This window comes from Barbus barbus (assembly GCF_936440315.1).
Source record: "Barbus barbus genome assembly, chromosome: 20".
NCBI classification, from domain to species: Eukaryota; Metazoa; Chordata; class Actinopteri; order Cypriniformes; family Cyprinidae; genus Barbus; species Barbus barbus.
Window position 1 is genome coordinate 29,414,154 of NC_136748.1, and position 25,016 is coordinate 29,439,169.

The 25,016-nt window shown below is 35.9% G+C and overlaps 1 protein-coding gene across 1 annotated transcript in view; it reads right to left on the reverse strand.

Moving 5' to 3' along the window:
* Positions 1–11,505, reverse strand: part of LOC306886174 (gamma-2-syntrophin-like) — a 103,113-nt gene extending 91,608 nt beyond the window's left edge. Inside the window, exon 1 of the mRNA XM_079443089.1 lies at positions 11,163–11,505. Coding sequence (XP_079299215.1) covers positions 11,163–11,231 — 69 coding nt within the window. The 5' untranslated portion in view covers positions 11,232–11,505. The remainder of the gene's footprint in view (positions 1–11,162) is intronic.
* Between the last annotated feature and the right edge of the window lie 13,511 nt (positions 11,506–25,016).

Genomic DNA, 25,016 nt, shown 5'->3' on the forward strand with positions numbered 1-25,016 from the left:
ATGGTATTTATAACGCACAAGGAACTGGAAAATCTCAAACCAAAAATGAGTTTACAGTTTTGTCTCTTCTGAAAATGTGACAAAATGTCTAGATAAAAATAAGCTTACCATTTGGTTGTTAATGTGTCTTTTAAAATGTGATAATAGGTTTACATCTAAAAACAGTTTACCGTTCAAAAAATATCTTATGTTCATGTCTTTTAAAAATGTGAGCTTACTGTCTAAAAATTAGCTATTTCGTTGTTTGTGCATCTTTTAAAAATGTGAGCTTGCAGTTAAAAATACCTTTTCTGTTAAAATTGAGTTCAGGTCTTCTAAAAATGTGAGCTTATGATTTTGTTCATGTCTTAAAAATGACTGAATGTGATCTTACAGATGAAAATAGGAGTTTGCTGTTAAAATGAGCTCATGATTTTGTTCATGTCTTTTAAAAATGTGGGCTTACTGTTATAAGAAATGAAATGTAAATGCAGTATAAGCCTAATAAAGTGGTTGATTTGGGGGAAAAAACAACTTGTTTTAATGATTTATAAATTATTTAATACAAGTAAAGAATATATAAGCTGAAAATTTGGAAAGTTTTGTCTATTAGCCCTTTTAAGTTATCTGTACTTAAACATTTAAGTTAATTCAATGAAGAGACCACATTTGGTTAACTCAATAAATCGAGTTGTCAATTTTCCATTACTCAAACGAACTGAGGGAATCACTTTCCTCAAATCATTTGAGTACTCTCAACTTATTAGGGTTTACAGTGCAGGAGAAATGCATCGCTGTTTCAAATCAGACTTTTGTGCATTCTAGAATACATCCAATAGAGAGCATGAAATGTAAGGGTAGAAATGAGATTCTGTGGTAAAATATACTGGATATATATTCAAGTGGCATGTGTGATATGTGAAAAAAAAAAAAAAAAAGTGTGATGAGTAGGACGCATCCCAAACAAGACGAGGAGGAACTTTAAAGCAGTGCAGATTCTGTCAAATTTTTAAAAGAAACAACTCAGAGTAAAAAACTCCACAAACTGCATCCAGACATCTGAAGATGTTCTGCACATCCGGTGGAGCATTTAAGAAGAAAGCAATGAATGCATGAAAGCATAAAAGAGATGCCTTGTGTTATAGTGGATATTCTTCTTTAAGCTGGTAAAGCCTGACATATGAAAAAATAGAAAAAAAAATCATTTTTTTTAAATGGAAGTTTATTGAACCATTTGAAAGTTTGCATGTGTTTTTGTTGACAATCATATTTGATACATCCAGCTTTTATGGCTCATGTAGTCTGATACAGTGAGAATATGGAGGAAAAACAGCTCAGCTCATAAACTGAGCAGATTCAAACTGAGCAAAAATATGCAATTTGATACAGATGCTGATATTTATATGAACAAAAAGATGAATCAATCATATCAATGAGATCTTTATAACAGTATACTTACATAAAATTATATAAATATGAGTGGTCACTCTATATCTCCAATAATATGTCTTAGTAAAATGAGACTGAAATGATCCAAACATATATTTTAATGCAATCCAATGCTGATTGAGAGATGAAGAAATAAACGCTTCTCAGAAGATGTGAGATGTTTTGGAGGCTTGTGAAGGTCATTCCTCCGCTGAGGAACAGAGAAAGTACAGCTTCTGGAAACAAACGTTCCTCAAAAGATCCTGATGATCAGATTTGAGACGCACTGATTTTTCTACAAAATGATTGATGGAGAATCAAGTAAAGCTGAGCTGCTTCAGTCCAGTAAGTGTTCATCTGGAAATATGACTGCAGTTATTCTGACGTTTACTTGATCAAAATCAGTACAGATTTGAGAGCAAAAAGACACACAATGCACCAGCTAAAGGTGTATGTTTGTACAATTAGACTAAAAGAGCTTTTACTTGATAAAAAACTCTAAACCATCAATCAGACGACAGAAGACATGGAGTAGATTGTGTGCAACAGGTTAAACAGCAAAGTTTTCATCATGTTGATCATTTAGAGGCCGTGCGTATTAAATATGATACAGTAGACTTTACAGTGTTAAAAAAACACAAATGTTTTGCATTGTAATCAATTATCAGAAACAAATCTTACTGTAAATAATATAACTAAAGTATTTTCAATGTAATGAATTAGTTCACAAGTTAGTCACGACATGATTCACCTGCTGCCAAAAATACCCTAAAAGTCAATATGTATCACTTTATGATAAATTTATTCAAATGTTTGGGGTCAGAAAGGTGTTCTTTTAAAGAAATGAATGCTTTTATTCAGCAAAGATGCATTAAAAGTGACAGTGAAGAATTTTTTCACTGCTACATGAAAATTATATTTCAACTTTCTATTCAACGTAGAATCATCAAAACAAAATATGTATCACAGTTTACACTAAAATATTGAGCAGCACAACTGTTTCGAACATAATAATCATTATGTTATAATAATCATATCTTTCTTTGATTTTTCTTGGATCAATTTCCACACGTCTACTTTATATAAATCAATTTTCATAGAACTTCAAGCAAAAATAACTCTTATATTGTGATGCACACCATCACTTGGATCCAGAATTACTCACAGAATGACATAAGGCTTTAGACACGCCACCCACCCCTATATTCTGCTGTCTGAAAATGACCTTATCAAGCGACAAAAACTTAGATTTGTTAGATCTGTGATTTTAAATGCCTTTAAGGTCAATTATCTGCTTCAAACGATGATTACTTTTAAGTGTTTGCCATTGTAATTGTGAAATATTGCCTCTAATTTGAATTCACTTCAAAGGCGGGCGAGAGAGCGCCACTGGACGGCTTCAATCAAGATAATAATTAGAAGAAGAATGAAGGTCAACTGCTGTCTGGAGATCAGATCACAGCCGATAATGTCGCACCGCTGCAGGGCTGGAACGCCACGGATAGTCTTTCTCCTTGAGGACAGCAGTAATAGTCATTATACTGTAGATGCTTTTGAATTTTTGATTTAAAGTCTGTACCTTATGCAATCGTAAAAGCATTTGAAAGGGAAAACGTCGGAACAACTGAACGGCCCATGTGTGTCCTGAGTGTTCAGATATCAAAGACGTGCCAATCACAGAGTTCAAGTGTGCAGCCATTCTGATAATCAGTGTAGAAAGTGGCAGAGAGGACGATGCATGGATCAATCAAATTACCCTGATGGCCACCGTGAAGCCGTGGGCTGTAAAAAATTCAATGCATTCTCACCAGACGCTCTCAGCAGGGAAGCTCACACACATCGCTGTAGACAGTAGTTACCGCATCTCAGCCAGAAATCGTTCAAGCAGGTGGAATCCGAGCAGTGTAAAGCCGAGCGATCCATAATCATTATTTACTCTTCTAAACATGAACTACAGCAGAGCAGCGGGATGATGCAGTTTGATACAGCATCTGAAACACATTCACTAATAAAACAAAACATTCTGCTAACGTTCTGAGAACATTATGTCTGAATGTTTCTGACTGTTCTAAACATTCCGTTTTTTAAATGTTTACAGAGAACATTAAGTGGAATGTTACATTTGATTATTTTGCAAACATTATGGGAACGTTACTTTTGAATGTTCTGAAAAAACATTTTTGTTAACTGGGTTTAACCCTATAAGACTGCTGTATCATATTTGATATGCAAGGCCTCTAAATCATCAACTTGATCAAAATTTTATTGTAAAACCAGTCGCACACAATCTGCTCCATGCCTTCTTTTGTCTGATTGAGAGTTTTTATCAAGTAAAAGGTAATTGTAGAAACGTCCGCACCTCCAGCTCAAGCTTTTTTTTTTATCAAGTAAACGTCAGAATAACTGCAGTCATATCTCCAGATGAACACTTACTGAAGCAACTCAGCTTTACTTCAGGATCTTTTGAGGAGCGTTCTTTTCCAGAAGCTGTACTTTCACTGTTCCTCAGCGGAGGAATGATCTTCACAAGCCTCCAAAACATCTCACATCTTCTTCACCTCATTTCTTCATCTCTCAATCAGCATTGGATTGCATTGCATTATATGTTTGGATCATTTCAATCTCATTTTACTAAGACATACGTTTTATTGGAGATATAGAGTGACCACTGATATTTATATCATTTTGTGTCTATATGAGCCATAAAAGCCTTATGTATCAAATATGATACTCAACAAAAACATATGCAACGTTGTTTTTTAGATTCTTTTACATTTTTATCTAAAGGTTCTGTTTTAAAAAGATGTCTTATGTCAGACTTTACTAGGTTAACTATTGCATAATGGTTAAGACTTTTGTATAATGATCACTAAAATAAAGGCAACCAAAATCATGCATGCTTTACTAGTCGAAAGTTTGGACAGACTGGCTTATTGTTGACTATTTCCTACATTTCTCATGGCAGCAACGGCAAGGTCGTGGCTCAAATCTCAGGAAACACATGCACTGTGTGTAAAAAGTCACTTTATATAAAATCATCTGTAGACTATATAAATTATTCAGAGGATATTTTACTTTACTCAAGTACTATTGAAACCGAATCCCTGTACTTTTACTCGGCTACATTTCTAAGTCAAAAATGATGCTTTTTATTCCCTACTATTCCATTTAGGCCTCCAAAGTACAAAGCACAGTTTTTGCAGATCATTATGATTTCTTTTATCTTTTTGTCCATTAAACTGAGCTTACAAAGCCCATCAAATTACACTCCCGACTGAACTCATACAGCCAATGACATCCATTTCAGCACATTTAGACACAACTATGGTCACTCGTCCTTGTGAAGAGACGTCTCATCAGTCAGCACAACACAGTCACTGACCTAAAGCAAAAGGCTTTAATTAAGAGACGCGGATGACGATGGACTCGAGTGCAACAGCTATAAAATGAACTGAGGGTGAATCTCAAGTTTAACAATTTCAAGTAACAGGCTTGAGTTTAATGAAGTCTAGTCTATCCATTTAAAAAAGATGCAAAACATTTACTTTTAAATATGCTAGGATTTCGAGTGTTTTATGCTCACCAAGGCTGCTTTTATTTAATTTAAAATACAGTAAAAACTGTAATATTGTCAAATATTTTCACCATTTAAAGTAGCTGTGTGTTCTGTGTGAATATGTTGTAAAATGTCATTTATTCCTGTGATGTGAAGCTGAATTTTCAGCATCATTACTCCAATCTTCAGGGTCACATATACAGAAGCCATTCTAATATGCTGATAATTCTTATTATTATCAATGTTGAAATTTGTTACTTTAGTATCATTGATATACAATACACTCTATATTTTAGATTATATTTTTTTTGTTAATTTACTAATCAAGTTTTAGTAAGTTTTGTTGTGTTATTGTATTTATTTATTATTTGTCTATAATTTTATCAAATTAAATATAATTATAGAATTTAAATATCAATTAGAAATACAGAATTATATAATTTTATAGATTTGTATAAATCATTTTATATTATATTTACTTATATAATTAGATTTATTTTTATATAATATTTTATTATATATTGTGTGTGTGTATATATATATATATACACACACACACACATACACGCATATAATTTATACATTATTTTATTTAAAGTTTTAGTTTTTAGTTATTATTTAGGTAATTATACATTTTTAGCTACTAGTTTATTTAGTTTTATTTATTTTAGTACGAAAATGAGACATGCTGACTCTAAAATAAAGTTTGTTTAAAGTTTGTTATTATATTTTAATTCTGTTAATGTTTATTTTATTTCAGTAGTGATGAAAGAAAACCTTTTTAAAAAATAAATAAATACAAATATATTACTAAACCAAACCACATCATTCTAATATGATTTGCTACATTTCTTATTATTTTCAAGATTGAAAGTTCTTTTTTTTTCCCTCAGAATTCATAATATTGTTCAGAAAAGAACAGCAATTATCTGAAATGCATTTTTGGGGGGGAAATGTAAAAGTCTTTAATGCATCCTTGCTGAATAAAACTAATTTATTTAAAAATAAAGAAATAAAATGAGAAATCTTAGTGACCCAAAAGTATGTGGCCACACAGTTTGACTTTTAATGAAGCAAAATCGACAGCATCCACTTCAACTCAAGCGTAAAATCTCCGTACCTTTTTCACCCCTGGGAACCAAGGCTTTGTCTTTGAACTCGAACCCTTTGTGTTGGTATGGAAATCCTCGCTGCCCACACAGTGAGGAAAAACATCACTCTGTTCACCCGAAGTCTTATCAGTAAAGGTCAAAACCGCTTCCAGCATGCATATTTCATTTGACCAATTCTGCATCAATAACCAACTAATAAAACCCTATTAATAAAACACGCATCCTTTATCATCTCACACTCAGGGCTCCTGGCACCCTCATTTTCTCTAAAAACATTGCAATCATCAAACTCTGCGTTAGGGAGTAACATTTAGGCGAGGTAAGTTTCCAAATGCGAAATGGAGCTCATTAAAATTCATACCTGTCGTGAATGAAAATGGAAATGAAAAGGCAAGGCTGGGCTCGTGACAAAGATGCAGCGGAAAAGAGCCGTCTTTTTACAGGCTGAGTAAACATATCGGGACAGTATTAATAGAGTGTTTGCAGAATAATAGACGGTCGTTTAAGAGCTGAGCGTGTATTACGACGAGAGAGAGGGATATTAAACGCTGCAGTGGCGATTCACAGATAAAGACGACACCCAACAGGTCACAAGCGGTTTTATATTAAGGTTGACTAATTGCCCGGCTGTGACTCCATTACAATCTGTCACGTCACGCTGGAGGTAAATCACCGCGGCCCCAGGGACGAATCGCAATAGATTTGTGTTGCAGCGGAGCTGAAAATGGCCAAGCGCTGTGCATCAGATTCATTATGTTCATAATGCAATTATTAGTGGTGCTTGTGAAGGCACTGATGTGATAAAACCTCTAACCCTGTTAGCCTCACATATGAAATAATGGTCAGAAAAACTTTTTCCATTGAACTATTTAGAAGTTTACATGGTTTTTGTTGAGAATCATATTTGATACATCTGGTTTTATGGCTCATATAATATGATATAGTGAGAATATGGATGAAAAACAGCTAAATTTTATTTGGAAACTCAAACTGAGCAAAAAAAAAATGCAATTTGGTGTAGACAATTTTCATATCTTAAGGTAATTTTGCTTCAAGTAAATGTTTCTTGATTTAAGAATGTTTAGATATTTGTAACGGAAAACAAGACAAAAATAGTAAGAAAAAAAAAAAATTATATATATATAATTATATATATATATATATATATATATATATATTCATTATAAGATGATATTGAAAAGCTTAGTTTAATGATTCAAATATATAATGCAATGCAATGCAATGCTGATTGAGAGATGAAGAAATAAACGCTCCTCAGAAGATGTGAGATGTTTTGGAGGCTTGTGAAGATCATTCCTCCGCTGAGGAACAGTGAAAGTAAAGCTTCTGGAAACAAACGCTCTTCAAAAGATCCTGATGATCAGATTTGAGATGCACTGATTTTTCTACAAAATGATTGATGGAGAATCAAGTAAAGCTGAGCTGCTTCAGTCCAGTAAGTGTTCATCTGGAAATATGACTGCAGTTATTCTGACGTTTACTTGATCAAAATCAGTACAGATTTGACAGCAGAGAGACACGTGAAGCACCAACTGGAGCTGGACGTTTCTACAATTAGACTAAAAGAGTTTTTCAGCAAAGATAAGATCATGTTGATCATTTAGAGGCCTTGCATATCAAATATGAGACAGTAGACTTCATAGGGTTAAACTTTCATGCCTAATTCGTCCTACTGATTCCTCAAATCATGTGTTGTTGCTTTACTAAGAGATCAGATGCACCAAATCATATCTGGAAACCAGAAGATCACAGGAGAGTCAGTCAGTAACAACACAAAACCCCTAGCAACCACATAGCAACTAACTACCCTTGCTAACAACCCTTACTGTTGCAATACTCCCACAACACATTAGTGCATGGCAGCAAGTTTTGCACAGACAAACATCCCTCTTATTTTCTTTTAAAAAAAAAAGTTTTCTTCCCAGGTTTCTGAATACCAGTAAAGGCCTGCTGCTGGTTGACTGCTTTCCCACCACTAAACCTCTTAGAAATACAGCTCCAACTAGCAGCTAAAACCCTTCAGTCCTGTCCTGCAGAACATGAATAAAAGATTAGTGACTTTTAAGGTTACAACATTCATGTGCCAATCACAGTCGCATTAGCAGAGTCTCCAAATCCCAAAGACAAGCACACAATAACTTTCCAGCAGTGTTTCCAGAGACACACGCGTGTGAGCTGGATCTGAATCAAATCTCACAAATATAAATAAGTACTGGTTAGATTCCATGGCAGATTTACAAAGCCAATCTGCAAAAGTACACATGTAAGACACATCATTTGTTCTGGTGGCGGTTATGCAAGTTAATCTGAAATGTACATCTGCTGCAAGACTAATAACATAATGCAAATGATCTTCATTCATTCTGACTCAGAGATTATAATAAATAAATCAATACACAGTTTATACACAACATTGCTTGCAGAGTTGCCAGGTCTGCAGCTTTTCCAAGTATTTGCACTCATTTTAAATTGTTTTAAGAGCACAATTTGACAATTTTGACAAGGAATACTATTAATTAAATTGCACATTACATGCATAACCTTAAAAATATGCATACATAATTATGCTTTGAGAAAAAATACTTTTACTTATATTTCATATTATGTAAGTAAATACAAGTAAAAAGTTGCATTCTGTATGGCAACGTTTGACAAAGCAAGTATATTATATAATATGTAATATTAGTAGAAATGTGTGTACATTTGGCAAAGTTTGATGGTTAGACAATGCATACTATTAATTATGTTGCATATTATATAAGTAAAACTATGCATGCACTTTGCAAGGTTTGATGGCTTGACATAATATTGCATGTTTTTAAATAAATATAAGTAATATGCATACAACTAATAACAAATATAAGTTAAAAAAACATGCATGTGTGCTGTATTGGAAGGTTTGATGGCTTGACAAAGCATATAATTACTTACCTTTACTTACATAACATGCAATATAAGTAAAAATATGCATCTTGCGAGGTTTGACATTATATTGTATATTAGCCTAATATGCATACATATTGCAAGGTTTGATGGTTCGACATTATATTGTATATGATGTAAGCAAATATAAATAAAAAAATGCATATATTTTGCAAGGTCTGGTGGTTAGACAATGCATACCACATATCATAGGTAAAACAAAGGAAAAAATATGCATACCTGAGTATTTTTCAGTATTCGGTATAAAATCTTTGTTTGAAATAATTACACTTAAAATCATTTATAAGAGTGAATCTGCAGGAAAACGAAAACAGCACAATACTTTATGCATTTACATCATCCAAGCAACCCTCTAAAGCTCCCTAAATATTACAAGACATCTAGCAATGATGATGCTGTTGGGGTTTTTTTTTCACAGTGAACTTGAGGGTTTTTTATCTTTACATATGTAATATTGCTATCTAGCTCTGCAGAAGAAAGAAAGCTGAAATGCATAATACGGACTCTAAGCGGTATAGTCTCAGTTTTGAGCGAGTCTTTGTCATGCAGACCTGGCAACCCTCATCATTCACTCAACTGCATTCATGACGATCACACGTCCACAGTTCATCTGAAAGATCAGCAGAAAATCAGATCAAAGGTGAAGCCTATCTGCACTCCTCTGGGATACAAAAACGACTGCTATACGCTGTGTTTCACAATGAAATGACAATACTCTGATCTCTTAATAACTGTATGTTCTCTGAGTAGGTATCAATAGAACGATTTCAGTAACTGGATGCAGCTCAGGAACAAATTCATGGGGAAAAATGAAAAATTATTAATTTCTGTTCTTACAGACATCCGATTTTTTGACGGTTTCCCAGAGGTTCTGTTTTTGGTCAAAAACTGCAAGTTCTTTTCAAATCCAAAAGCAGTGAGCCAGCATTTATCGATACCTCAGGAAACCCTTCAAACCCCTCCAATCTGATAAAGGCATACTGCAGTGCAACTGGCAAGACTCCATTTACCAATTAAGAAAAACCACAAACGGGCACCAGAAATAGGACAGGCGTGTTAAAACAAATAAAGCAAGCAAGCAGCAATCTCTAACAGCAGTTTCAGTGCAATCGCCGAGAAATCCTTTGAGAGGACATCTCTGAACACCTCAAGAATAGTGCGAATGAAGCTACTCCACGCTGTCACACATCATTATCTCCACAAAGAGGAATACAGCAAATGGGAACAATAGTACAAAAAAACTCATTTTGCCTTGAGATTACACTGTCACCTCAAATCTACTAGGATTTGTTCTGTCAATTATGCAACATTTCCTGCATGGTTTTATGGTTGTTTTCTTAATCACTATTGTAACTAAATAAATAAATAATAGATTTTTATTTTATTTCCCATTTATTTCACATTAATAGCTCATTATCTGACCCTCTTTCACCGGCAAACCATCATTTACATATAACTATAATATACAAACCAAAAAATGTCTAAAAGCCCAAAGATACTGTAAACCCAAGTGCTCTGAAATGTTGACCGTGTCATCCACATGCAAAATAATTGGCTGACTTCACATCTGCAAAGCACCTTTTTAAAATGCACACAGTATATGACAAAAAAGGTGAACTCAAAAGATAATAAAACCCAGATGCCTAAAAAATTTATCTAAAATATATCCTTAAAAGCTGCAAAAACCTATTCTCCTTTCAAATCGTGTCAATAATTAATCACATTTTATGTGCAATGCAAGTATAATAATATAAAAGATCTGTAACTAACCATCTTTTCAAATGCATAAATGACAAAAAGTGCACTCAAAGACAATAAAACAGCACTAATATTCAATTCTTCAGCAATAATGCTTAAAAATAAAAATACTGAGTATAATCTAATCTATATAATTCATACCGAGAAGTCATCAGTTCTCCAAAAGGTGTATTTCACAGCACCTCTGTGATCTCACCCATAGCAAAGTTAGTTAAGCAAGTTACTCTAGTAATCTAAACCCATCCATGACAACCCATTTATATGACATTTCTCCTGCATATACACTAGCCAAAAAGTAGCTCATATGTTGTGCGCCTGTTGTGATCCGTCAGCACATGAAGTTGAGTTGGATCTGCTTGTCTTACCCATGTTGGTACCAGGAGGCTGGCGGGTCTCTCTAGCAGATCAGGCTGATGTTTGGCGGCTGCGTTCATCTCCCATGCAGCCTCTGCTTCGGTGCACTGAAGTCACACACACTTGGATCTGTCATTTATATCCAGTGATGGCCGGGCATCGTGCTCAGCCTGTTGGGAAGGACGCGGCTCCGGGGTCCAGCATCCAAATGGACCCGCCGGAGACCAGCGGCTCTCTGCGAATCTGAATCAGCTGGACCGTGTGGAGGCGCTCGGTGTTAAAGACACATCCACACAGAGCCGAAGCGATCAGAAAGATATGTGCCTATTCCTGCGAGTTGGAAAGAGACGCGTCGCGCTGGAGGATCGGAGCGCAAATGTTGAGCGCGTTTCCTTCTGCTGCCTCAGATATGATGAGCCCTTCAGCTCGAGCTCATTTAACCCATCACTGACTGAACTCACACACTCAACTAGGGCTGGGCGATATGTCGAAATATTCACTGCATATTTATGATGCGTAAAGCAACATCGTATAGGTGCATTGCTGTTTTCGTTTGGTTAAGTTTCCAAAACACCGCTTCAATGGCTCGTTTCTTCCAAGCAACTCTTCCCTTTCAAAGAATTGCATCTCTGATTTAAACTTTAGTAAAAGCGTTTGAGTTGGTAACTTCCCAGACAGCAACACAGTTTTGGCCACATCTGGCCAATGTGAAATCCATGCGGGCCAGATGTGGGCAGACACTGCTTGCTGTCTGGGTTTTGATTCATTTCCGCGAATGAATTCAAATTTTAATTAATCATTTCGAAATTCACTCAAAAGATTCGAGTCGTTTCGCCATTGCTGAATGCGACTTCCATGTAAAAATACCTTCGTAGCACATACAATTTACTTTTGTGCACTGGCTTTTGGTTGAAATATAGAGCAAATACATACAGTATATAAAAATAAGTAGTTTTCAGCATTTTGGTGATATTTAAATATAACTCTTTATTTATTTAAAGCTGCAGTCTGTAATTTTTTTTTGGTTAAAATCCAAATTCAATATTTGAGCAAGTAGCCTACATAACCAGCCAGTGTTCAAAACTATCGCCTTACTTTAGGCCGATTCACAATACTAATCTTATAATAATGTTTTCTAATTTGAGTGGTAAGGGTAGGTTTTCGCGGGAAATTCGAGCATGGCACTGCTTCATTACGTCACTGCTTCATTACGTCACATCTGTAAACATAGAGAAGTTACATAGAGAAACTAAAAGTGCTTGTGTGTAATGGAGTAATAATAATATAAATCATATTAGAATTATATATATATATATATATATATATATATATATATATATATATATATATATATATATATATATCATATGTAAATTATAATTATCATTAAAGCCAGACAATTATATATATATATATATATATATATATATATTTTTTTTTTAAAGGTACTTCATAGTGACCTTTAATTTGTAGGAAGAGAAATTGGGGGAGTGACTTTTTTTTGTGTCAGACATGTGTCACTTTGCTCACATCTGATTGGTCCAATTTCAGTTTGAGATCTCTAACACAGAACATAACCTGCCCCGGAGCAGGTTATCTGTGCAGTGTAAGTTACTATGGCGATGAACACAGCTAAAACCCAAGCAACTTTCATGGTACCTAGCTAGCCAGCTAAACCGGCTTCATGGTACAGGCCCCAGAACAAACGTGGCAGACTTGCTACTTACTTGTTCAGATGACAATCTACGGTGAAAATTCTTATTTGGGTCATATATTCCAAGACGTAATCTAGAATCTGTGATTACTAAATACAGGATTCACACCAGTGTGGGGGCTGACAGACTGACACATACTCCTAAAAACATTAGATTCATCCGCGCTGGAGCCGTGCCAGAGTACAACCCACGCAATGAAGATAATTCCGCAAGTAACTGCAATTCCAGGTTTTCAAACTTTAATATACACAACATTATGGCCCGGTTTCACAAACAGGGTTTAGTTTAAACCAGGACTAGGCCCCTAGTTAAATAGATATTTAAGCAACTTTTAGAAGAAAACATTACAGGTGTGCATCTTGACATTGAACAGTGACACGGACATATTTTTAGATATGTCAGAGCAAGATATCTTCAGTCGAGACAGCTAAAATATGCATTGAAGTCTGGGACTAGCTTAAGCCTTGTCTGTAAAACCGGGGGAAAAACACTAGTTATAACTTAAACTAGAACAACAAAACAATATTTGTTACTTGAAGTGAATAAAACAAACATATTTTATTTCAGCTAGACGCCAAGGCAATTTCTCGTTTTATTGCTTGATAAAATAATTAAAACTAAAACTGAAATAAAAAATAAACAACATAGACTATATATAGATACACAAAAAATGACAAAAACACTCAAAATTACTAAAACGTTAACTAAAATTAAATTGGAAACTTGAAAAAAAAAAATTATATATGAAAAGGAATTAAAAATACTAATATAAATTTCAGTGACACTAAAACCACCCTGCCATATAGATGTCATTTCAGTTTTACATATATAAATAGCCTAATATTTTAATGCATTATTTTGTCTATTACAAATAAAACATACAGGAACAACAAAACTATACAAATGGGCCTGCATGAATTTAATGACTATGCAGTATGTTTAATATATGTATATTATTGAAAACTAAAGGATTTCAAAAGAAATTTGTTGAGCACATGAAACAAATGCAAAACTGTAATCATGTATCTTAAGTGTATACTTGTCTTTGTGTTGTTATCTGCTTAAACATTGGCTTTCCTGTAGCTCAAATAGTAGAGCATGGCGCTAGCAACGCCAAGGTCATGGGTTCGATTCCCAGATAAAGCAAGAGCTGATAAAATGTAAAAACTGTAACATGAATGCAATGTAAGTCGCTTTGGATAAAAGCATCTGATAAATGCAAACATAAACTCTCTTACTGAATCCAACAGCATTTCTCTTGCTTCTCTTAATAATAGTATTGATTTCTTGCATGCATTTGTAAAATGCACGGAGAACTAGACTCACGGCCAGAGGACATGTTTAAGAGACTTCAATTTCAGTGATCACTGGCCAAAATAATGTGCCATTGACCTAATTATTGTTTGCACTGTACTGTTAAATTCAGCAGCCTCAGGTTCAGGCCGATTACTAGAAATGAGTAATTAAGCAATAAAGTTTAATGCAGAGTGCCAATAAAAAGGAAATTAACAGCACAGCTTTAGTACTCAAATTATTGGAGCATCTTTAAGCTCTTCTAACTCAAGATTAATTTGTGCAGCGTTCATTTATTAGGAATTCTGGAACGGATGACACCTCTGTACAAAACGCTTTGCTCTTCTTACTGGTCTGATCTGTAGAGAAACAGTTAGAAATTAAATAAACATATTTTATTTAATTAAATATTAAAAACAACAACAACGGACCCTTCTCGCAAGACTATGATGATTTGTTTCAATGGTCATCAGCATCGTAAATCCTCAGAAGTTTTTAGATTTCGATTTTTTTTTTTAAATGTATGTACATTTTATAACACTATTGTAAGGGAACTGTTGTGTGTGTGTCATGTGTTCCTGCCTCTTGTGCCCATATTTGGTTTGTTTCCTGTTCTCGTTTCATGTAATCAGTAGTTTATTTGGTTCCAGGTGTGTTTGAGTTAATTTACCTGTGTATTTATAGTCCTGTCTGTGTTGTGCCATTTTGTCTGGTCTACTCGTTACTCCCCGGTGTCCCTGTCAGTGTCTGCCTTGCCTTGTCCTGCCCTGATGTCCTAGTAAAGTATGTTTTTGAGTTACATTCTCGTTTCCGTGTTTCCTGTGTCCTCCCTGCTGTGTGCACCGTGACAGAAGACCAGACCAGTACAGTAAGCGTCGTCCCTTCACCGCGTTTTGTTTTGTCCAGTTTTCTAGTGTTTTTTTGTTCCTGTGTTTGGTGTCATACCCGCCGTTTGCGGGAGTCAAGCCCGCCGGATCGCCGCTGACTCAATGCCCGCCGGATCGCCGCTGACTCAATGCCCGCCGGATCGCCGCTGACTCAATGCCCGCCGGATCGCCGCTGACTCCAGCTCGCCGTACGCGGGGCATCACGCCGCCGTCCGCGGCTCACCGACCCCGCTGTTCGCGGGAGATCACGCCGCCGTTCGCGGCTCACCTTAGCCACTGTTTCGCAGGGAAAGCCAACCCGCCGTCCGAGGTCACTCGGCCCGACACCGGTTGGGGCTGCCTCCAGCCCACCGGTCCCTGCCGCTGGGATGGTCAGCCGGCCGGCTGCCACCGTTGTGGTAGTGGCAGCCGGCTGCCGCCGTATTGACCAGTGACCGAGGACTTTTTAACTTGTGTCTAGCCCCGGAGGGCTCCTGATACCCCCAACATCCCCAGGGAAATTTTTGGGGGGGGTAGTAGGGTTCCGGCTGTAGGGGCCGGGCCGAGAGGGGTCCGAGGCCAAGGCTCCGTAGACCATCTGCCTTGGCCTTCTGTGCTCCCTGCACCGCCATGGTCACCTGAGCCCCTGGCTCCACCATGGCCTCCTGGGCTCTCCTGGGTCTCCGCTGGTCTCGTCCAGCTCTCCTGGGTCTCCGCTGGTCTCGTCCAGCTCTCATGTGTCTCTGCTGGTCTCGTCCAGCTCCGCTGTGTCTCCGCTGGTCTCGTCCAGCTCTCCTGTGTCTCCGCTGGTCTCGTCCAGCTCTCCGATGTCTCCGTCTGTCTGTATCGCTCTGGAGGTCCCTGTCCTGTGTTCCGGTCCGTGTCTGTCCTGAGAGGCCTCCAGAGCGCCCACCCCCCCTCCCCGATGGAACTGTTAAGGCTCGGGACGAGCCTTTCGGGAGGGGGGAGTAATGTAAGGGAACTGTTGTGTGTGTGTCATGTGTTCCTGCCTCTTGTGCCCATATTTGGTTTGTTTCCTGTTCTCGTTTCATGTAATCAGTAGTTTATTTGGTTCCAGGTGTGTTTGAGTTAATTTACCTGTGTATTTATAGTCCTGTCTGTGTTGTGCCATTTTGTCTGGTCTACTCGTTACTCCCCGGTGTCCCTGTCAGTGTCTGCCTTGCCTTGTCCTGCCCTGATGTCCTAGTAAAGTATGTTTTTGAGTTACATCCTCGTTTCCGTGTTTCCTGTGTCCTCCCTGCTGTGTGCACCGTGACAACTATTCTTTGTATTATATCACCTTTGCATAAAAAACAAACAAACAAGCTAGTTAACGCTAATGCGAGGGTGTTTCTAAAGAAATGTCTATGGGAGGGACGGTAAAGTTGACATCGTTCTCTGTTCTGACTGCCGTTAGCCGTCTCTCTCAAAATGTTTCCTTTGATTGAAAGTCATTAAAACACTTGCAAATGCAAGATAAATATATATTTGTGGTACTCTCCCATTCACTGCTCTCGAAGTTTACCCAACTATGACAACTTCTGCTGCTGAGAAACCCGGAAATGTGAAAAAGGTCAATAGGCTACAGGGTTTTTCGAACTCTCACGCGCTCTTTAAAGTCAATGTTTTTAACATTCTTCATAATCGTTCTTTAAGTGATTTCAACATATTTAGTTTAATAGAGGTGTGAACTTAAGCATTCTCATAGAACTAAAACTATTATTAAAGCAACTGTATGTATGTTTTTCCCTTGAAATATCATTTTCAAAATCCTTCTGACGGTACATTGACTTCTAATACACCGAATATCTTCTATTTCCTTCCAAAAGTCCTTTCTGAGAGTAAGTTTAGTGCACAGGTATGAAATTCCGCAAAAAGGGTGTATATATATATATAAAACAATGATAATTGTTTCTTGACCTTGTTTGCCAAGCCCTGTGGTGTTTTGAACGCTTCAACATTTTTAATAACTGATTCAAAGCTTCGAAAAGCATTCATCACTTTACAGCAGCATCAAATGCATGTCTACAGCTACGCACTATAATTATGACAGTGATATATTAACGACAGTGAATTCCACTCAATAAACTGCAATAAAAGTTGGAAAAGTAGCCTATACAAAACTACATACTTCAAAACATTATCTTTATAGTCATCGTCCTTGGAGTAAATGGGCCTTAGGATCCCTGCACTGTGCAATGACAGTTCATAATAGCCAGCATGTCAAGCTCCAAATAGGGCGAAAGCACAGTGTTTTTTCTTCTTTGAACCAATATTAAATTGAACAAAAAGCCCACTCTTATCAAGACAAAATGCTCTTTTAATGGTTCAGACTTTAAGAGTTACAAGGGACCTAAAGCATAAAAAAGCCGCCCACTGCAACAGAGCAATTCACAGTTCTTCATGACGCAAACATTTAATAACAGGCCATCACATGATGTCTGACCTGTCAGCCTTTACTGCCCATTACCAGGTACCCTGAGCAGGCGGCATTTCTTTATCAAGCCTCGATGGCTGCTGCGAGCACTGCATGATGGGCTTTCAGTGTCTTGTTATCGGCCTCCTAATGCGATCACACATACAGGGTGGTAAAGAGCATCTGGGCATCAGGCCAAGCTCGCATCCAACAGTGCATCTCCTGTAGAAATCACTGGTCACCATCGCTTAAATAGTCTTGCTGATAAACATTCATTTCACATGAGCACCTTGGCAGAAGTGCTTCTGAAACACAACAGGGGCAGAGAAACAGAAGGAGGTCACTGGATGGGGAATAAAAGCCGCAGCGCCCTTGTTCTGATGCGCCGAGCTGAATGCAACATGACAAAACACTTACCTAAGGAGGCGGGAAACATCTTTGCATGCACATGCGAGCCAGTTTTGTTGTTATTCCATGCGTGTCAGATTGAGGGTCACTCTGGGGAACAAACTTCAAATTTTCAGGGAAAGCTGCATCAACAATTTAGCATCAAAGCCTAATTACTCCCTTCATATTTTCCCCTCGCGCTCCACTAATTAGACCGCAATCTCTATACGCACTATGAAATAACACTGGCTTGTGTCTTCGACAATTTGCTGGCAACTTGTTTTTCAAACAAATAAATAAATATAAAAAAGAACAGTCCAACCTAAAATGTTATTTCTTCAGTGTGTACATTTTTTTTTTCAAATTCTAAAATATTTGCATTTATTATTATCATCATTTTTATTTTAATTGTTGCATTAAATTTTTGTAATAAAATTATTAAGCTAATTATATTATATAAGCTTGTTATTGAAGCGTGAATAACTTTTTTTTTTTTTTTTGTTAATTGCGACTTTTTATCTCAAGACTTATTAGATAAAAGAAATAAAAATAAATAGGCAAAGTTAACTGTTTTTATCCCATGCACGCTAAACTCATCGATATAAACTCGATGCAACTGTGAGATATAAATTCGCAATTGCATGAAAATCATAGCTTTTTTATTTTTGGTGGGAGAATTGTGAGAAATGAAGTCAGAATTGTGATGAATTGCAATGTCCTTTTATTTATTTTTAATAAATTTGTAGTTGTAGTCATTTTAGTAATTAATTTAACTTAGGCATTTTATACTTATTTTTATTTCTGTTGGTTGTCAAGGCAACATTTCTCATTTTTCATTTAGTTTTTTAAAAGTATTTTAAAACTAAAATGTAATGAAATGCAAGCTTGCATTTATCTATGTGCATGTTTGTGTGCAACACCCAAATATCAAACCAAGTCTCTTTCAATATTACTAAAATTAATTTCTGGTATTATTTATTGGAGCTCACAATAATCAGCAATAAAAAAGTGCATGTTTGGAAATAAATAAATAAGCTTTGCACATTTGCATTGTGAAATGCACATTCGTGCAGATTTGTGTAATTTGGTGCAGATTCCGACTTGTGCACTGTCTAGTCAAGAAACCAGCAACTGTATTTTCCAGTATCAAAAAGCAATTTCACCTTAAGAACAGCACAAGTAAAAAGCACTCAGCGGAAACCACTTTTTTTAAGGAATGCAAATCCTGTCGACGACAGCAGGCACTTTCCACGCACAGAGTACAAAACAGAGCTCAAAACACTCAAAAAAAAAAAAAAGTTGGTTTTCTTTTTCAGAAAATGTCAGTGAAAGGAGATGCTGAAACATCTGAATTCATTGTTCATCCACCTCAGGGGGTCAAATAAGACCTCACATTTGACCTAAAATATTTACTTGAACTTAATATTTTAATAATCTAACAATTTGCATTTTAACAGTACTCTAAAGTCATTATTGGTCACATGAGATGGACATAAATAATATATATATATTTTAAATATTTTTTAAACGTGTTGATTTATTGAAAATTTATTTTAATTTAACAATTTTATGATTTCGTTATTAGCTTTCAAACTTACAATCCCCAGTTTGGGAAAACCTTTACAAAATTACAGATTTGATATAAATGAAGTGTTTCTGCTATTATAACTGTAAGAGGTTTTTTTTATGTTTCTATATGTACTTTGAAATTTATATTGGTATGCATATGGTATTTAAAAATTCTTTAAAATGTCTAAAATGTCTTAAAATTGACTTCAGCATTAGTACTTGTACAGTATTTGAAGAATAATGGTTAACTCTTTTAGATGTAGAGCAGTAAAATCAGGTGTAATCTATATGTATAAAAGTGTTTCATCCTTGCCTTTTGTTTGCTTTTTGGGTGCCATAAATTACAGCAAAATATTGAATTACTTTTCTAAGTCTGTTTTTTTCCTGAATTTATTGATAGAAAACTCATTCACATGGTTTTCCTGTTGAAACAAGCACAGTCCAGCAATCTGCCCACATGAGCTCCAGTAAACATCATAATCTACAAGCCTGTGATGCTTTTTTTGGGAGATGATGGCAGTGAAAACTAGATGCAGGTATCCGGCGATATGATCTAACACAGCAGTCCTGCAATTTCCCAGCGATTTCCTGGAAAATGGATCTGTTTTCAGCCACGATGTCTCACGGCAATGAGGGTAAACAAGTAGTTTTGCTACTTGAATATGGTCTAAATGATGTTCCCTCTTTCATTTGCTTGGTTATAGGACATATTTTTCCCCTCTCTCCATTTCTACATGTGGTTTGCGATGTCCCCTCGAGGTTAAGGCTGGCGAAATGCGGCGAGCGCAGAAACTTATTACTGTTTTTTCCCTCCACATTTTCTTCGGTCACTGAATCTTTCCTCTCCTCAAGCCCTGGTGTTGTCTATTATGTATCAGGGCCCGTTTTGGCCAGAAGCGGGTTGAGAGCTTCTTCTCGAATCCAGCAGCGGTGGGACGGACCTCGGCTTCTCCAAATACTGTTATTTTCAGCATCAGCAGGGGTCGTTTTGTGTTCGACCACCAATTTTGTTTGAGGATCAAAATTTTGTGGCTTGCAGGAAGAAGAAAGAAGCTCCAAGGATCTCATTTTTGGACTATAAACAGCCAAATCCCATGTTTTATCTATGGAAACGGTGTCCTTTTATGTTATTATCAAGACAAGTGACCTCAGGCATGCAACATGATCTGTGCAATTATTAGAAATTATATATGACGCATAGTTCATCAAACAGCAGGGCATCATATCCATCATCCTCCATTAGAGTCACAGACAACATCATTACCTTTAATTAAAGAGCAGGAGGCCGTTCGTTAAGTGCAAGGCAAGACATAATATTGTCTTTGAGAACTAGAATTATTATGTAAGTCAGTGGTTCTCAACCAGCAGGTCGTGACCTAAACCTGACAACTAACTACATAATCATGCGGAGTTATGATAGGAAAATAGGCTTATGGGTGATTAAAAACACTGGATAAAACCTGTAGCAGAACGTTCTGTGAACCACAGATATTATTGTGTGTTTGAGACTAAACCTGCTCCAGTTTGATTTATTTGCTGAGAGTTTTTTTTTAATCTCTCTCATATGGGTTTCTCCTCCCTCTGATGATCATTAAAGTAGGTCTCTCTTTGAAACTAGTAACGCAGGAAAATAAAGTATTCACGTAGATATTTTCAGGTCATTCCTGGGAAATTGTGCTATTTATAATCAAAGATCAAAAGATAAACAGTTATCATGACTAAACGAGCAATTGGCATTAATATGACTGATTTTGTACCTTTTGCTTGTTCTCCTTGTTGTTTTATGGTCACAGAGTGGTGTTTGTCCTGAAAAACTTTATTTAGGCAATTAGGCACAACGAGTAAAAATTAATGAAGTGAGACACTATATTGAGTTTATTATAAATGGATCTTAAATACTGATAGAAAAGTATAACATATATATATATATATATATATATATATATACATATATACAGTCGTGGTCAAAATTATTGGCACCCTTGGTAAATATGATCAAACAAGGCTGTGAAAATTAATCTGCATTTTTAATCCTTTTGATCTTTTATTTAAAAAACATTCACAAAAATATTTCACTGGATAATAAGAATTTAAAATGGGGGGAAATATCATTATGAAATAAATGTTTTTCTCAAATACACGTTGGCCACAATTAACGGCACCCTTTTATTCAATACTTTTTTTAACAGCTCTAAATGTTCTCCTATAATGCCTGATGAGGTTAGAGAACACCTGACAAGAGATCAGAGACCATTCCTTCATCCAGAATCACTACAGATCCTTCAGATTCACAGCTCCATGACGGTGCTTCTTCTCTTCAGTTCACCTCACTCATTTTCTACAGGGTTCAGGTCAGAGGACTGGAATGGCCAGCAGAAGCTTGGTTTTGTGCTCAGTGACCCATTTTTGTGTTGTTTTTGAGGTTTGTGTTTGGATTATTGTACGGTTGGAAGATCCAAACATGGCCCATTATAACATTTCCAACAGAGCCAGTCACTTATTGATTTTTTATCTGTTGGTATTTGATAAAATCCATGATGCCATGTGTCTAAACAAGATGTCCAGGACCTCCAGCAGAAATATAGACCCACAACATCAAAAATACAGCAGTATATTTCATTGTACACATGGGGATTTTTATCCCTGTGTTCACCAAACCCATCTTGAGTGTTTGCTGCTAAAAAGCTAATTTTTTAGTTTCATCTGACCATAGAAGCCAGTCCCATTTGAAGTGCCAGTCCTGTCTGATAACTGAATATGCTGGAGATTGTTTTTGGATGAGTGAGGAGAATTTTTCTTGAAACCCTCCCAAACAACATGTGGTGATGTAGGGGCTGTTTGACAAATTTTTTAAGGTTTTCTGACCCCGAGACTCAACTATTTTCTGTAAATCTCCAGCTTTGGTCCTTGAATAGTCTTTAGCCACTCAAACGCTCCTTCTCACCGTGCATTAGGACGATATAGACACACATCCTCTTCCAGGCAGTTTCCTAACATCTTCTGTTGATTGTAAATTCTTAATTATTGCCCTGATGGTGGAAATGGGGATTTTCACTGCTCTAGCTCTTTTCTTAAAGCCACTTCACTAATTTGTGAAGCTCAGTTATCTTTTGCTGCACATCAGAAATATATTCTTTGGTTTTTCTCATTGTGATGGATGATTAAGGGAATTTGGGCTTTGTTTTCCCTCCTATTTATATTTCTGTGAAATAGGAAGCCATGGCTGGATAATTTCATGTTCATAATCACCCTGGAGTCCTCAAAATTCTTAATATGAATGAGAATATACTTCAGAGATATTTTACTCATAAGAATTTCTAGGGGCGCCAATAATTGTGTCCAACGTGTATTTGAGAAAAACATTTATTTCATAATGATATTTCCCCCCATTTTAAATTGTTTTAGTTCAATGAAAGGTTAGATATTTGTGATTTAAAACAAATAAAAGATCAAAAGGGTTTATTTTCAGAGTCTTCTTTGATCATATTTACCAAGGGTGCCAATAATTCTGACCACAACTGTATTTATATATATATATATACACATTATATATATATAGTGTTTATTACTACATCAGATAAATATCAATCAAATTGTTGAATTTGATATATACCTGTATAATATGTATTATGTATAATAAAAATATTGGTAATGATATAATGTAATAGAATATAATGTAAATTGTGTTTGTGTGTGTGTGTGTGTGTGTGTGTGTGTATATAATGCAGTGAGACACTATATGGAGTAAATACATCATGAATATTGATAGAAACGTATAATTTGGTGTGTGTGTCTGTGTATATGTTAGCGTAAAGCATCTTTAACAATTATTTTGTACTAAAAAAGGAAGTCTTACAGGAGTGACAAAGGCAGATAAAGATGATTTATTAATGTTCAAATACTTTTAGGGCTGCTGAAAGTTTTTCTTTTTTAATGAATTCTTTCTGTCTGTACTTTTTATTTATTTATTTATTGTGTTTATGGCTGGTGTGACAGTGTGCTGGATGGCCTTGAGCAGGAACAGATCAAGGTCCTGTATGGTTTCTGAGGTTCAGGGATCATTAGACACTAAACTGAAACTACTGGCAACCTGTGCTGCCTTCCAGAGCCCCAGTGCCTGCTGGGATTTAATGGAACAGAGGCAAAAGTTTGTGCAGAACAGACACACGCTCAGTCTGTTTCTGACACTCCTGACAACACCAGATACAACTCTGCTTTAAGAAAAACTGCACAAAACAAAAGGTTGATGTTCGGCCATGAGCCGCCTGTATACCTGTGTGTGTGTGTGTGTGTGTACGGCACAAAAGAACTGACAATCACTAATACATTACAATTCAGATCATCAGTTTGCAAACAGGATGTGAAATTTGAATTTGAGGAAGTATTTTCAAGAAAAAAAAAAAATCCAAATTAATTTAAAATTAATAAATACATAAAACATTATATATAGTTAAATATATAATTATTACAAATTATTAAATATTGCCGAGTTTATAAATCTGAAAAGAATGTGGTGACATTTTTAAAGTAAAATTTAAATCTGTTTTGATAGCTGTTAATTGTTTTGGCACTATTAGGTGGTGTGGATAAATAATAAATCTAACCAGGAAAAAAAGGTTTTCTACATTTAAGGCAATGAATAGGCATAATTAGTCAAAATTAATGGTGTAATTATGTCCTGTTGTTGTTTCACTGATTTCCTGTCATTCAAATTCCAGTTCAAAATCCTGTGTGACTAATTTAATGCATTGAAAAAGAGCCAAACCTTAAATTATGGACTTTCACACACCACTATGTGTCTTTCGTTCTAGTATGTTGTGCATACAAATTGATTTAGGTAAAGGCAATAGGCCATGCATTCATATATTTGTTCTTTTGTCTCAGAATGAATGAGTGCTGTTTGTTTCCTAAAGGTCTCCATTTAAAATTGCGTTCTAAAATTGCAGCACCAAGAAATGGGCAGTTTATCACAGATAAATGCATCTGATGCCCGCGAGCCAAGCAAAGGTGAGTTTTTCACAGGAGCATCTCACAGAATTTAAAGGGGGCATTTTATTTTATTGTTCCCCATAAGGTCCACTTATAATGCTAGCAAAGTGTGTTGGGGAAAAAAGTTTTAGTTTTTATATTTTACTTTTTCCTTTTAATTTCAGTTAAAGTTTTTGTAATTTATTTGTGTTTTTTCATTTATATTAGTTATTGTTTATTTTTGAAACTATGAGTAGGCTATATAAGTTTTCATTCATTTTTACTTTTAGTTAAATTTAGTACATCAAGTTAAACTAAATGACAATGATATGTGTGTGTGTGTGTGTGTATACACACACACACACACACACACACACATACATATACTGTATATACATACATATGCACGCATACATGCACACAATTTCATGTTTTTGGGGGTTTTCATTTTCTAATAACGCTAATAGAGTTTACTTCTAACTTTATAGCAGAGTTTCTTTTTATTTTCTGTTTTGAAGACATCTGTGATCGGTAATGAAAATTCTGCACTTTAATCCATACATTCTTTAAAAAAGAAAAAAAAATCTAAACATATCTCTACAAATCAATTGCTGAGTCCTGCAGTTTAGAAGGTGGTCTTATCATCTGTGC